Below are 15,527 nucleotides of genomic sequence, written 5' to 3'. Positions count from 1 at the left end.
TGTGTCAATTAAAAATAAAAAATTTTAAATCCACTCATTTTGTGGTACTTTGTTATGGCATCCCTAGAAAACTACCACAGGGCCCAAAGTCGGTCCATCTAATCAGTATGCTACACAGTCTTGTTTCTCCAGAGCCAGGAGAGCATTTTAAGGAGCAAAGAAACTTGATCACATTTGCATTCTGGTCTATAATAAAATCAGCCTGCTCTTGCCTGTCTGTTCACCGAAACGCCCCCATTAGTCATAAAGATCGGTGGCTTGGGTCTTATCTGTCTCTTGGAGAAAAAAACAAGTGTAATACCCCCATATTCTTTGTAATACAACTCCATTTGACATCAGTATTTGCCTCTTATCTATTGGGACAGGAACTTTCCTGCAAAATGCCTCATTTTTATAGATCTATGATTAAACTGTTCAAAAGAGCAGTTCTTTATTGCTTCCTGTTTATAAACTCATTCTACTTTGACTTATATCAGCAAAAACAAAACATTGGTGACCATTTTCTTTCTCCTCCTTACTCTGCTTGACAGTAAATGTAAAATCATGAAGTTTTAGGAGGGGGCATTCTTTGGTCCCCTTATTACAGCTATTCATCTTTCTTTGGGAGGAAAAGAGAGAGCACCGACTATTGGATGGAGATGTTTCTGTGGGATCTTTCTCTGGTGACTCATAATCTAAAGCTGTTGAATCTAAGGAAGGCAGCTTTAACCACAGTATTTAATCTTACAGAGGCATTTATTGCATAGCTTTTTGTTTTGCCTTGTTTAATATAAACCACTGGGGAGATGTTTCCTGGTTATGTCATTTCATAAAGCAGAGTGTGAAGTAAAAAAATCCCAGATAAGAAAAGGCCACATCTCCTTAAGAATTCTGTCACAGAATCTGCATTGTGTAAGGGACCTAGAGCCTCCAAACAACAGCAATGAAAACATTAACTTTAATAATAATTGTAATAACCATGGCTAACAGCCACAGAGGAAGTGTGTAGGACGGGCTATAGAGGCTAATTCTGGAGTCAGACACACCTGGAATTTTTTATTGCAGTTCTGACTCTTCCTAGCTACATTCCCTTGAGCAAGTTGTTTATCTTCTATAAGCCTCAAGTTCCTCATCTCTAATATGGGGATATTAATCGTCCTTATTTCATAAGGTTGTTATGAAGATTAAATGGGATGGTGAATGAAAAGCTTTTAGCTTAGCATCTTGCACATAATAAATATTCACTAAATGTTATCTGCTATTGTTATAAATAAGAATATAATTTATTGTGTGCCTATTACATATCAGGGGCCTCCAGGTACATTATCTCTAATCCTGATAACAATCTTACAGGGTAATTATTGCTGTCTCCACCTTACAACTAAAAGAGATAAATTACTTGTTCAAGGTCACTTGACTAGGAAGTAGCAAAGCAGAGGTTCCCCTGGATCTGAAAAAATATATCAAATTTCATCTGAATCTCATCAAACTCATGGAAGAGCTGCCCAACAGAAAGCCTCCCTCCAACGCCATTATATTTCAAGGTGGCTTTTGTAAGACCTATAAAGTCATGATAAGGTCAAAGTATAATCTTTAGTAGAATAACTGATTCAATCAAAATCCACTTACTCCTTCAAGTTTTACCACAAAATTTACAGGGAAACTCAAAATGCCATCTAATCAATTAACTGTTACCCATAAATAAACTTTAACATCCTTAAGTTTAAGAGCCTCTGTATTAGTCAGGATTCCTTGAGTAAAGATTAATGAAGCCCATCTCAAAACATCTTAAGCAAAAGGGAAATTTATTACTCCTGTGTTTGAGAATTCTGAAATCTAATTTCAGGCATAGCTGCATCCAGGTTCTTTGCTTTCCTCTCCTTCCCTACACTGGCTCTATTGTCAGCTCTGCTTTCCTGTCTTGGCTGGCTTCCCCCTCTTCCCTGAAAAATTGCAGTATATGTTGATATAGACATTTGCCAAAAGTCTCAACGCTTTGCCTTCATAGTCTAGTGACCCCAACAGAAAGAAGAACTTTTATTCCTCCAACATCTATATACAGTTGATCTTGGAACATTATGGGTTTGAAATGTGTGGGGCCACTTACATTCAGATTTTCTTCTACCTCTTCCACCCTTGGGACAGCAAGACCAACCCCTGCTTCTCCTCCTCCTCCTTCTCCTCCTCCTCCTCCTCTTCAGCCCACTCATCTTGAGGATAGACACCTTCATGGTGATCCTATGGCTGCTGTAATAAATTACCACACATTTGATGGCTTATAACAAACATAAAGTTATTATCTTATAGGTTTAAAACCAAAATGACCAAAATCAGTCTCACTGGGCTAAAATCAAGGGGTCAGCAGGGCCAGTTCTTTCGGAGGCTGGAGAGAAGAATTAGTTTCCTTGCCTTTTCTAACTTCTTCCTGGACTCATGGCCCCTTCCTCAAATCACTGAACCCTGTTGCTTCCTTTGTAACATCTTCCTCTTCTGCAGTCAAATCTCCCTCTGCTTCCCTCTTTTAAGGACACTTGTGATTACATTTAGGGCCCACATGAATAATCCGGATAATCTCTCCCTCTCAAGATCTCAAGATCCTTAATCACATCTACAATGTTCCTTTTGCTATGGAAGGTGGCAAGTACAGATTATGGGGATTAGAACACAGATATCTTGGTGGGGAATTATTCAGCCTTCCACAAGCCTAGTCCAGGAGGGCATGACAGACAACCAAAGCAAACAAACAGCCATACTCTCAGGCAAAGAAAGGCATATTTTCCAAAAGATAAACCACAAGTTATACATACGATGAAGAAAATACTTACAGCTTCTGAGATCTAGTTTGGCTTCTTGACAAATAATGGCAAACATTTATATTGCTTATCATATATCAGATATTGCTCTGAATATCTTTCTTATATAACTCACTTATCTTCACAAAAAGTCATCTTCATTGTATAGAAGAAGAAATTAAGGCACAGAGGTATTAAGTGACTTGCCCAAGACCACATTGAACTAGCAGGGCTAGGGTTTGCACCCAAGGTGTCTTGATTCTTGACCATTCGAGATGGAACTTCAAGAATGGATAAGCAGGCAAACCCAGTGAGAAATGGAAGAGTATCATAGACAGAGGAACAGAATGAACAAATGCACAGAGACAAAGAAATGAAAGACAGATTCAGGCCAGTGAGTAGACTGGGTTGGGTAAAGCATAGCAAGCCTAGAAGTAGTAGGAGATCAACCTAGAGATCTAGCTCAAGGTAAGAGCAAGGAAGACCTTGAAACCACGGACATCTCCCATAGCTGATGAGATCTTTCAGACAGTTGAGTACAGGGAGCTTGTAAGAGCTGGGCCTTAGGAAGACCAATCTGGCAGCAATGTGAAGGCCAGGCTGTAAGAGTGAGAAGGGAGCTGTCCCTTCTCCTTGGCTCCCTTGGCACTTTGTACATCATAGAATGTGTCTCGCCCACCAGAGAGTGAACCTCTGGAGGGCAGCTGAGCCTGTCAGCCACCTCTGGCTGCAGGTGTTAGTAGATGCTACGGTTAACTACAAAACAGTACAGCTTGAGGGCAGGAGGAGGATGCATGAGGGTGCTGTTACTGCTGAAGCAACAGCAAATTACCTTCTTGAAGTCAACTTAAAATGTCTTACCCACATTTGCTTACGTTTGTTAGCATAATACAAAGTGTCTGGAAATCCAGGATATGCAGATCTATAGTCTCATCTTAGCTCTGCCACTTGGCCTTTGTGAGATTTTGGGTAATTTCTCAACACCCCTAAGCCTTGTTTTCTTTCTCTTTAATAGAAATAAAATTACTTCATTGGCCATTGTTAACTTGTAATAGTTATTCAGCTCAAATAAGGGATCTAACATATGAATGGCACTCAAAATTATTGTTATGATTATATTATATTCATACTTAATTCCGTCACCAACTCATGGTTACGTCTGTGTAACTATTTTGCCCCATTTTACAGACCAGAAAACAGAATCTCAGGGAGAAGAAAGGATTTATCCAAAGCCATACAGTAAAGAAGTCTGGATTTGAACCTACTGTGTTGGAATCCCAACTACGTACGAATCTCACGAAGGGAAATGAAGCCTAAGGGAAAGGGGAGGACAAGTATGACCACACAGGTGGCGAGATGGGCTTCTAGAAAGACGCCCCGCAGATCTTTGAGGAAGAGGGAGGGCAGAGATTTGGAAATCAGCCAGTGTCTTCACGGTCGCCAGCCACACCCTGGGCCCCGAGGAGGAGGGCGCACCGCCTCCGGAGCTGCTTGAAAACTTGGTCCCGCCCGGCAACAGCCTTCTGCGTCCTTAGCGACCAGGGCGGGAGCAGCCTCAGACTGAGAGCCTGGCCCTGCCACTGCCAGATTCCTGAGCCCCGATCCCCACGACCCCCGTCCCCGCCCCCTGGTCTCCGCGCGGCGGCTTCCCGGGAAGACACGCACGGAGCGCGCACCTCTGGGCTGCCAGGGTGGGAAACTCCCCCCCAGCGGTAAGGCCGTCCCCTCTGTTCTTTCCTGGGAGAGGTCTCAGGGCTAAGGTGCAGCTGCTGGACAGGGAGGAGACTGGACAGTCACAAATTCTGGGCCTTGAACTTTCCAGACAGGTTCAAAGAGATTGCAGGTCCCCGTTGGATGGGTGGCTGCCCACTTTAGCGCTGTCCACACACTAAGTGAAGCTGGGGTCTTGGGAAGAATCCTGGTCTAGCTATCAGTCTGGCGGACTGGAAACAGCTCTGCCCCTCATTCTCTCTCTGACCATGGTCAAATAACACAGCCTCCCTGGGCCTGGGTTTTCCAGTCTGGAAAGGAGCACATTTACCTGTGGCCAGGTTTACTGAACTTCTGAGCTTCCTTTGGCATGAGACCGGTTTAAACACCCAGTGCTTATCTCATGCAAGATCTCAATTTCAGATTCATTGGATTGTTGCAGAGACAGATCAGTCAGGGATAGCAAAAAGCCGTCTTTCCTGTGTATAGTCTTTCTTCGGCCACATTTTCTCATGGGATCCACTGCAAGTCCCTGAGAGCAGGACTGGAATTATGCCGATTTCATAAGTGGAGACGCTGAGCATGAAAGCTGAGTATGGATTCTTCCAATATCCCACTAAAGCCCTGGTTTCCTCTCTGATGTCATAAGAATCCCATCTGATGTCTGGTAGTACAGGAAGGTAGAGTCACCTAATATCTCAGTAGATCTGCTTTGCAGACCTCTTTGAGTGAGATCCCCAACTCTGCTCATTACTGGCTAAGTGATGTTGAGTAAGTTACCTAGCTACATGATGTCGTTCCCTCAACTGTAAATCAAGAATGATAATAGTAATTAAAAGTATCTCACTTATGCCTTTATTAGGAGTATTAAGTAAGGCAATATAGGTAAAGCACTTCTTCCTGGTATTATTATCGCTGTTGTTATTGACAAGGATGCTGCAGTTCCCTAGCGGAAAATCAAGAGGAATGATTTATTTATTTTTGCCCCCAAGGGTTTGAAGGGATTTTAAGAAGGATCATGTCTGCAGTTTGGAAGACTCCCCATGGCTCAGATGCCATGCCTGAGATCATGGTGAAAATCGTTGGAAGTAAACACTTTCGGTACCTTGTGGAAAAGCCAAAGACGTAAGACTTCTTTTTGAAAAATATCTGTGTTGCTTGGATAATAATGAAGTTTTATTGTTTTTTTTTTAAACCCAGGAATTTAAATTTAAAAATGCCATCCATGGAAAATTAAGTCATTAAGATGTAACAGTGGAAGTACAATAGTGTTGATAACTCCCATGCACACTGTTTTCCTGATATTTTTCATCTTTATAATTCTCCATAATCCTTAATTACTCAGGCTGATTTTCCACATAGATGGGAAATATGAGCATTGCAACATTTATAAACATTAATAGAGTATTGCTGTTTTTCCTCATCGGGTTGGTAATCTACCACATGTAGTAATTTTTTTTCAGGTGGGGGTCGTTGGAGAGGTTTGTTAGTCAATTTATTGTGAATTAAAGGAGTGGGATTAATAACAAATCATAAATTATACGATCTTCACTTACTCTTGTTTGCATTTGATACTCTTCTAATCAGGGGCTTCTCAGAGCATAGCTGAGATGTCTTTCTTCCCTTCCAAGCTCATCACAGTCACATTTGAGAGAAGACACTCATATATCTTGAAAATTCACTAGCTGTTTGATACAGAAGGGTATGACTAGCTCTTTTTTACAGAGTAAGTGGCTCAGAAAATAAAAGAAGGTACTAGACCTGCCTTTCTTATAATAGGCATTCTGTAAATAGTATCCTTTCTCTTCTAAGATTATTTCCTTAGCTTGCTCTTCTATTTCAGAAACTCACAGACTGAACAAATAAGCAAACAAAAAAGACATGGCATCATTGAATATAGGTGCAAAAAGTGATGCCATCATCAGAATCACCTGGAGAGTCCTTAAAAATAAAGATTCAGGATCCAGCTGAAGACCTATTGAGTCAGAATCTCTGAATGCAGGTCACCAGCACCACTGTTACGAAGTACAGGCTTTATAAACGCTTTAGAAAGGCAAATTGATTTTTTTCTTCCCACCTTCATTATTGTTAGTTCCAGAGAGATTCCAAAGTGAGTGCTATAATCAGTTAGTGATGTCTGCCATGGAGCAGGAAGTAAGCTTTGCAGCACATTATTAATACGTCTGGGAGTGAGTTTGAAGCCTACCTCTGTTTCTCCCTTGCCTTTTAACATTGAGAAAGTGAATTAACATCTCTGGCCTCAGATTCTACATCTATAGAGTGAAAATAAAACAACACCTGTTTATTAGTAGAGTTGTGAGGATTAAATGAGAATAAGTATGAAAAGCACCTTTTCAAATTACTTTCGAAGCATGTGTTTCATAGATAGAAAACATTTAAGGGAAAATCAAACTCATTTCTATGAAATGCTTGCCATCTCTTTTATATGCTATGCCTAGGAGGCAGGTTAACATGCTTTACTAAAATATTATTGTATGGCTCAAAAATAAATAATTCTCAAAAGGCTTCTTGTTACTCAGGTAAGAAAAGCCCTACCACTATCATGTCATCTATAGCCTAGAATCTGTGTTCCCTAAAGTTTTTACACCCATAAGCCAAGCCTCAAGAGGGTGTTTCCTTTGAGTTGAATCAGTCGAACCTATTAGTAAGGATCCACATAAGAAGTACAAATAAATATCGGGAAAAAAAGTCATCTCCAAAAGGAAAATATGAATTAAAAGAAAATCATGAATTAATAATCGATGGAAAATCAGAAATCTTCTATTATAACCCCATTTAGTTCAGATATCCTATAGAACATGTGTTGAAAATGTCATAGTGTATCAACCCTGAAAGTGACTTTTAACATATAGACTTGCTAGGGCTGCTGTAATAATCTACCACAACCTGGGTGGCTTAGAACAGAAGTTTATTGCCTCACAGTTTTGGAGGCTAAAGATTCAAGGTCAAGGTGTCCATAGAACTGTGATCTCCCTGAAGGTGCTAGGAAAAAAAATCTATCTGTCTCAGGCTTCTCCCCATGCTTCTGGTATTTCCTTGGTTTGTGGCAGCACAACTCTAAGCTTTACATGGCTTTCTTCATGCACCTGCATCTCTGTCCACATTTCCCCTTTTTATAAGGACACCACTCAGTTGGATTAGGGACCCACCCAACCCCAATATGACCTCATCTTAACTCATTACACCTACAATAACCCTATTTTCAAATAATGTCATCTTCTAAGGTATAGAGATTAGGACTTCTACATAGGAATCTCAGCAGGGATGCAATTCAACCCATAACAACCAGCCTCCATCTATGAGATTGAGATAATTAAGGCCTTGGTGATCTTAAAGCAAGCTCTTGAAGTTCTAGGGCCAGTTATCAAGAACTAAGACTGAAATGGGGCTCCACTTCCCTCGTTCCTTAATTTAACCTGGACAATTGTTCATAGATGAAAGGGAAATACTCAACACATATTTAGTATCATAGTTTTCATAAAGAAGATCAATCTACAGGCTTCAAAGAATGAAACAAATGTCACCTAGTTTGTGCTATCATCATTTTCCTCCTAGACCACTATGACAGCCTTCTAATCCAGCTCCCTGTTTCTACCCTTCTAGTTCTCTTACCTGCTTTCTAAAGCATTGTGCCTCAATGTGTAGTCCCTAGACCACCAGCATCAACCTCACCTTGGACTTTGTTCAAAATAGAAGCTCAGCCCCTTCTCTGAAGTACTGAGTCAGAGTCTGGCTTTAAGGCAGATTCCCAGATGACCCCTATGCACATTCCAGTTTGGGAAGCCCCATTCTCAAGTATGCCCAGCATGATCTCTCTAAAGTGTAAATCTGATCCCATGCTGCCACCACCAGCCCCAGATTTGCCTGCCCCACTTAGGGGTTCCTTTTACACACTTACGAATTATTACACGCTGACTGCCTGTGCATTTCTGTCTTCCCCACTTCAGTATAAAGTGTATGTGCACAACTGTATCTTCAGCACAGAGGATAAAGTCTTGTACGTGGTGAAAGCCTATTAAATATATTAGAGCAACGTGGTTACCAAGAAAAATAAAGATCTAGAAAGACAATACTTAGTTGCTTCAAATAAATCCAAGTCTAAAGGCCCATGCTTTTAAAATAGCATGCAGATATTTCTATGGAACCCTGATGAGTAATGTGCCAGGTGACAGGAGACAAATATTCTCATTTTCAAAAAGGAGATAAGAGTGGGCAATAAAACACAGAGCCCGAGACCTGTAGACAATCGCTGGCAAAATTGTTGTTCAAATAACTAAATATATTAGTTATGAAAACAAAACACGGAAGTGATGATCACCAAGGGTTGGTATGTGTCAACTAAAAACAGCTTATGCCAAACTGATCCCATTCCTTTTATCAACAACATCACTGTAGCCCAAATGAAGGCAATATAAAGACACAGTATTTGTTGATTTCAGTGTGTCATTAGATGCATGTTTCTCACAAAGTCCTGAAATAAGGCAGAGAATTCTAGACTTAAATTCTAGGTGATGTACCTAGGTGAAGACAGATGATATACCACCATGGTGATGACTGAATAATTAATATAAATGCAACCTGCTGGAGGTGTAGAGGATTTGTGTGTGACCTTGTTCTTATGCAACATTTTCTAATCCACAATCAAAGGAAGATAGACAAATCATTTCAGTAAACATGTAGGTTGCAGAATGCTGGAAAGGCTTGGCAGGGAAATGGGCTAAAACTAACAAGATCAAATCAGCAGAAAAATATGCAAAGTCTATCTTTAGATAAGTGTACATATAAATGGTTATGCGGAATAAATGTTTGGGTTTTGTCTGTGCTTGAGCTTAGCAGGAGGCAAGGGTATTGAGACAGAGGGATGTGGAGGCCCCCTGGACGCAGTGCTCAGTGCAGTACTGTACTTCATTCTAGAGGCCACATTTTAGGAGAGACCTGCACACTAAAGGTGGGGGCAGCAAAGGACATTAAGGGAGATGCACGGCATGAAATGTGTCCTAGGGGAATATTCAGAGAATCTGGGGATTGAATTGTTAAATAGATGAGGCATTGGGTCCATTTCAAGAAACTCCTGTGAGTAGAAAGGCTTCCCATGAATAAAGTTGACCATGATAGTTTCTTCCAACGTCAAGAGTCAGTGACCCAAAGCACTTCCTCATCCCACAGATACGACACTGTGAGTATAGCATTGTTAGGCACAGGGGAAGCTGACTGCAAGTTTTTATGAGTAAGGGTAGTAAATATTTGCAATACGGGCATGCCTTGTTTTTTTGTGCTTCATTTCATTGCTCTTCCCAGATAATTGCATTTTTTACAAATTGAAGGGTTGTTTGTAGCAACCTTGCAACAAGCAAGTCTATGTATGTGCACCATTTTTTCAACAGCGTGTGCTCACTTCATATCTCTATGTCACATTTTGATAATTCCCACAACATTTCAAACTTTTTCCTTATTATTATATCTGTTATGGCCATCTGTGATCAGTGATCTTTCATGTTACTATTGTAATTATTTTGGGGTGCCACAAACTGTGCCCATGTAAGATGCTGAATTTAATCAATAAATGTTATGAGTGACCTGACTGCTCCACCAACCATCCATTCCCCCATTTCTTTCCTTCTCTTTGGTCCTCTCTATTCCCTGAGACACAATATTGAAACTAAGCCAATTAATAACCCTACAATGACCTCTAAGTGTTCAAGTGAAAGGGAGAGTTGTGTATCTCTCACTTTAACTCAAATGCTAGAAATGATTAAGCTTATTGAGGAAGGCATGTCAAAAGCTAAGATGGGCTAAAAGGTAAGCCTCTTGTTCTAGACAGTTAGACAAGTTGCTAATGCAAAGGAAAAGTTCTTGAAGGAAATTAAAAGTGCTACTCCAGTGAACACATGAATAGGAAAAAAAAAAAACTAAATAGCCTTACTGTAGATATGGAGAAAGTTTTATCGATAAAACTTTATCGATAAAAGATCTGACCAATCTTTTATCGGTCTGGATAAAAGATCAAACCAGTCACAACATTCCTTTAAGCCAAAGACTAATTCAGAGCAAGACCCTAACTTTTTTAATTCTGTGAAGGCTAAGGGAGGTGAGGAAGCTTCCAAAGAAACATTCGATGCTAGCAGAGGTTGGTTCATAAGATTTAAGGAAATACACCAACTCAACAACATAAACATGCAAGGTGAAGCAGCAGTGCTGATGTAGAAGCTACAGCAAGTTATCCAGAAAATCTAGCTAAAATCAGTACTGAGGTGGCTACACTAAACAACAGATTTTCAATGTAGATGAAACAGCCTTCTATTGGAAGAAGATGCCATGTGGGACTTTCATAGCTAGAGAGGAGAAGTCAATGCCTGGCTTTAAAGCTTCAAAGGATAGTCTGCTTCTCGTGTTAGGGACTAATGCAGCTGGTGACTTTAAGTTGAAGGCAATGGTCACTTACCATTCCAAAAGTCCCGGGGCCCTTAAGAATTATGCTAAATCTGCTCTGCCTGTGCTTTAGAAATGAAACAACAAAGCCTGGATGACAGCACATGTGTTTACAGCATGGTTTACTGACTATTTTAAGCCTACTGTTGAGACCAAATGCTAAAAAAAATTCCTTTAAAAATTTTGCTGCTCATTGACAAGGTACCTATGCAGTCCATGGACCAAGGAGTAATTTAGACTTTCAAGTCTTACTATTTAAGAAATCATTTCATTCTTCTGATGGATCTAGGCAAAGTAAATTGAAAACTTGGAAAAGATTCACCATTCTATATGTCATTAAGAATTTTCATGATTCATGGGAGGAGGTCAAAACAATAATAATAACAGGAGTTTGGAAGAAGTTGATTCCAACCCTCATGCTTGACTTTAAGAGATTTAAGAATTCACTGGAATAAAGAGCTGAAGATGTGGTGGAAATAGCAAGAGAACTAGAATTAGAAGTGGAGCCTGAAGATGGGACTGAATTGCTGCAATCTCATGATAAAACTAGAATGAATGAGGAATTGCTTCTTATGGGTGAGCAAAGAAAGTGGTTTCTTGAGATGTAATACACTTCTGATGAAGATGCCATAAACATTGTTGCAATTGTAACAAATGATTTAGACTATTATATAAACTAAGTTGATAAAGCAATGACAGAGTCTGAGCGGACTGGCTCCAATTTTGAAAGTTCTACTGTGTACAAAATGCTATCAAACAGAATCACATGCTACAGAGACCTTTTTCATGAAAGAAACAGTCAATTGATGCAGCAAACTTCACTGTTGTCTTATGATATTTCTTTTTATTGTGGTGGTCTGGAATCAAACCCACAGTATGTCTAAGGTATGCCTATGATTTACACTGATATTTATAGCCAAGAAATGCAAAGCTCTGTTGTTTTCCCATGTGACTCTCTTGGAGCCCATATTCTGTCATTTGTGAATCCTCCAAAGCCCTTCATAATAATACATTCTTCGTGATTTGTCTTAATTATTTTAAGTGTTAATAGTAACAGTTTTAGAAATTAATGTATATGTGGAATTACAGCAATATACTTTTCAGAAATATTAATTGAGCCAAACCTTGGTTATATGTCAGGGTATCTAGTGACAGAATATACACAACAGACAGGTAAACAATGACCATTCAAGAGGGGACAGTGCAATGAAGAAAATAGAAGACCATAAGGGTATATCAAGTCATAAAGAGTGTTCCCAGAAGTTCTCTCTGGGCAAGTGACATTGGAACTGAGACAGGCAGCCAGAATTATCCAAAAAGAATTATCCCAGTTCAGCTAGTAGCGAGCTGGTGAAGACAGGCCCAGCCTTCATCCCAGTGAGCATGACTCTACCAGATTCCAACTATCCATAAACCTAATAGCTTCTTCTTCCCTCCCCTGCCCCAGAAGAAGAGTGTGCAACTTTCCACAGGGCCCAAGTTCTCCAGATATTGGATATCTGGCTTTCCCAGAAACTGTTACAAACAGATGGCACCTAGGTTGAATACCTAAAGCTCAAGCACACTTATTTTTTATACATGGTTGCCTTACACTTGCCTCATAGAAAGTAGAACAGCCTCCCTTACTGGGAGTACAGTGTACAGCATCAGGAAACCCAGGTAGCTGCCACTTTATTGCCCCTGAAGTCCAGCCTGACCCAAGGTACACCAGAGCTGTTCACCTCCATCCTCATGACTCCACAGATATACAGAGAAAGCAAATCATGCAAATATCTGAAAGAGCATTCTGGGCAGATGGAATCCCCAAAATAAGGCCTCTTATTGTATTTAAGGGAGAGCAGGAAAGCCAATGTTTGTGGAGCATAGTGTAGAAAGGGGAGAGAGGCAGGAAATGAGGTCAGAGAGGCCAGGAGGGTTCAGATCATAGCTTGTGTGGGTCATGGTAGAACTCTGAGCTTTATTCTATGTAGCATGGGAAACCATTGGAAAATTGAGAGCAGTGGAGCACATATTGTATTTATATTTTCCAAAGGATGGTTCTGGCTGCTGAGTGGTAGATAAACTGGAAGAGACACAAGTGCAAAGAGAGACCATTTAGGGTGTCATTATGGTAATCCAGGCAAGAGATGGTAACAGTGACCAATTATAGTTCCTACATAAACCCTGGATAAATTGTGTGATTTAAAAATTCAAAGTACTCTACATAATTTTTATAAACAACTGATTTAAAAAACCATATTTTTGTTTATTGCTTTTTCTACTATATGATCTATGTAAATAACTTAATATCCATGAATTCACTCTCTCCTTAAAAGTGAGCAATAATATCACAGAAGACACTATTTCTCCATTTTCACAAGTTCAAAATGAAGTAATATATTAAAATCGTACTTCTCTTAAGCCCTTTCCACTGCATGAAATTGCTTCTTTATTAATCTCTTACAATGGTTTTTGTTTGCTTGCTTTTTGTTTATTTTTTATTTTTCTTTTTGTTTACGTATTTATTCTAGGCACTGTGAGAAGTATAAAGAAGCATGGTGTACTGTTGTTCTGGACATATTCCTATAGCATAAGACATAGGCATGACTGTTTAAGTAAGAAAGAGTACATGGCATTATGAGACTGAATGTCAAATAAATGTTTTGGAAAATAGGTGCCCATTGATCCCAAATATTCAAACTTTGATGTAATGGTTATTATTTTACCACTTGAAATTCTATATTTCAAAAAATATAATAAAAAGCCACAGGCAAAAACAAAACACTATTTATAACAAATATGACAGCAAAAAGTTTAACCCTCTTACTGTATAAAAAGCTCTTACAAATCAACAGGAAAAAGATGAGCAGCCTAATCTCAATGATTGGCAATAGACATAGACAAGCAATTCAAAACGAAGAAATCAAAATGAACAATACATATGTGAGGAAAAAATTCAACCCACATGATAATGATAATAAAAGAAATTTAAACAGCAATGAGATATTATTTACAAACCAAATTAGAAATGTTTTTATAACGGTAATCCTCAGGGTTGACAAGGGTTTAGAGAAAAACAATACTGACGTGCTATTGGTTTATTTAAAGTATAGTCATCAAAGGCCCTAAAAATGTGTATACTTTGGCGTAAAATCTGTCTCCATGTATCAATTCTATAAAAACAATTATGGGTGGGCATAATGGTTTAGTTTCAAGATTTACATAAGAAAGTATAAGTCTGGGTCCCAGTAGGAAACAGATTACACACTCAAATTAGGATGATTCAAAGAAGATTTAGCTACAAAGGGACTAATTACAAAGACGCAGACTGAGATGAAGAGAACTGCATGGTATAGTGCAGGCCTCCTGGGCTAGCAGCTGTGAGGTTGGTACAAGCACTAGCTCTGAAGGGAAGAGGAGAAGAGAATATTACTAAAACTTAATGCAGGAAGCATTGAGCTTCCTGTAGCTCAGGCCATCTTGAGAAAAGTACTGTCCTTTGGTCAAGAGATACAAGTAGCCTAAATCAAACTTGCAGGGAGGCAACCACTTCTGCTGAAGCTGCACATTGGACAAAACCAACCAGAACCGGGGGACATGGGAGCTGTAGATAGAGTCCACCCAGGCCAGCTTCCTGGGGTGGAGAAGGATAGTGAGAATCAATGGGCAAAAAGAACATCTCTAGCAAAGCAGCAATATTTAGACTGATAAAAATATGGAAGCCAAGGTAACATTCGACAACACAGGACAAGTTAAATTAACTCTTGTATATCCATATAACAAATACTATTTAGATGTTTAAATGTTGTTGCAGAGTCACAAGTGTTAACCAGTAAATACATCCACATTACATTGTTAACTGGAAAATTTTGTTAAAGATTACAAAGCTCTATAATCTGCCTTTGGTTTCAAAGAAAAAACAAAAGTTCATGTGTATGTATATGGAAACTTTATGTAAAGAGATAATATACTACCTGGCCAAATTTAGTGTAACTAGTTAAAATTTTGAGACAACACAGATTTATATATGTATAGTGCACTTTCTAAAACCCATGATCTCTTTATATATCCCTGATTTAGCTCAACCCAATTAAACAACATGACATAGCAATAATTATTGCCCCCCGTTCTCATAGACTGTGTGGATGCATCCAGGAGGATGGTAAAGAGAGAGACTGTTTATGCTGCATCCTCTCAGAGTACAGATAGAAGACCTGGCTCAGAAACTGTGCCCTACAGCACAGAGATAATTGGTGAAGAGGCCAGACCATTACACAATCATTTTGCTTAGACTTGCAAAAGCAAAACAGGAAAGAATGCAAGTGCAAAAGACATTAAATTTCATGCCGATAAAGGCTGGCTCCAAGATTTAGAAGCTGCACAGTCTGTAAAGCCCCTGGGAATAATCCACCTGAGGACATCATGATGCAACAGTGTTTGAGGGTTTTTTTTCCCTAAAATTAAGGAATGTGATTGAGAAGAATCCTGCTTTATCAGAACGGATTTTTAATACTAATTAATATTTGTTTTTTTTAAGTAGGTGTTTCTAGAACTTGTATTTACTGTGATTGGTAAATAGATGATTTTAATTATCTCTCTTTTTATCTATTTAAATAG

At 39.3% G+C, this 15,527-nt stretch overlaps 1 protein-coding gene across 1 annotated transcript in view; it reads left to right on the top strand.

Moving 5' to 3' along the window:
- The first annotated feature begins 4,375 nt into the window (after window positions 1-4,375).
- The window catches only part of C2H1orf87 (chromosome 2 C1orf87 homolog), a 71,904-nt gene continuing 60,752 nt past the window's right edge, over window positions 4,376-15,527 (top strand). Inside the window, exons 1-2 of the mRNA XM_012785150.2 lie at window positions 4,376-4,483; window positions 5,474-5,606. Of these exons, the coding sequence (XP_012640604.2) occupies window positions 5,500-5,606 (107 nt within the window). The 5' untranslated portion in view covers window positions 4,376-4,483; window positions 5,474-5,499. The remainder of the gene's footprint in view (window positions 4,484-5,473; window positions 5,607-15,527) is intronic.

The sequence above is a fragment of the Microcebus murinus genome, chromosome 2 (genome assembly GCF_040939455.1).
Source record: "Microcebus murinus isolate Inina chromosome 2, M.murinus_Inina_mat1.0, whole genome shotgun sequence".
In the NCBI taxonomy this organism is placed as follows: Eukaryota; Metazoa; Chordata; class Mammalia; order Primates; family Cheirogaleidae; genus Microcebus; species Microcebus murinus.
The sequence above is the reverse complement of the archived record's forward strand: the minus strand, read 5'-3'. Positions and strand labels throughout refer to the sequence as shown.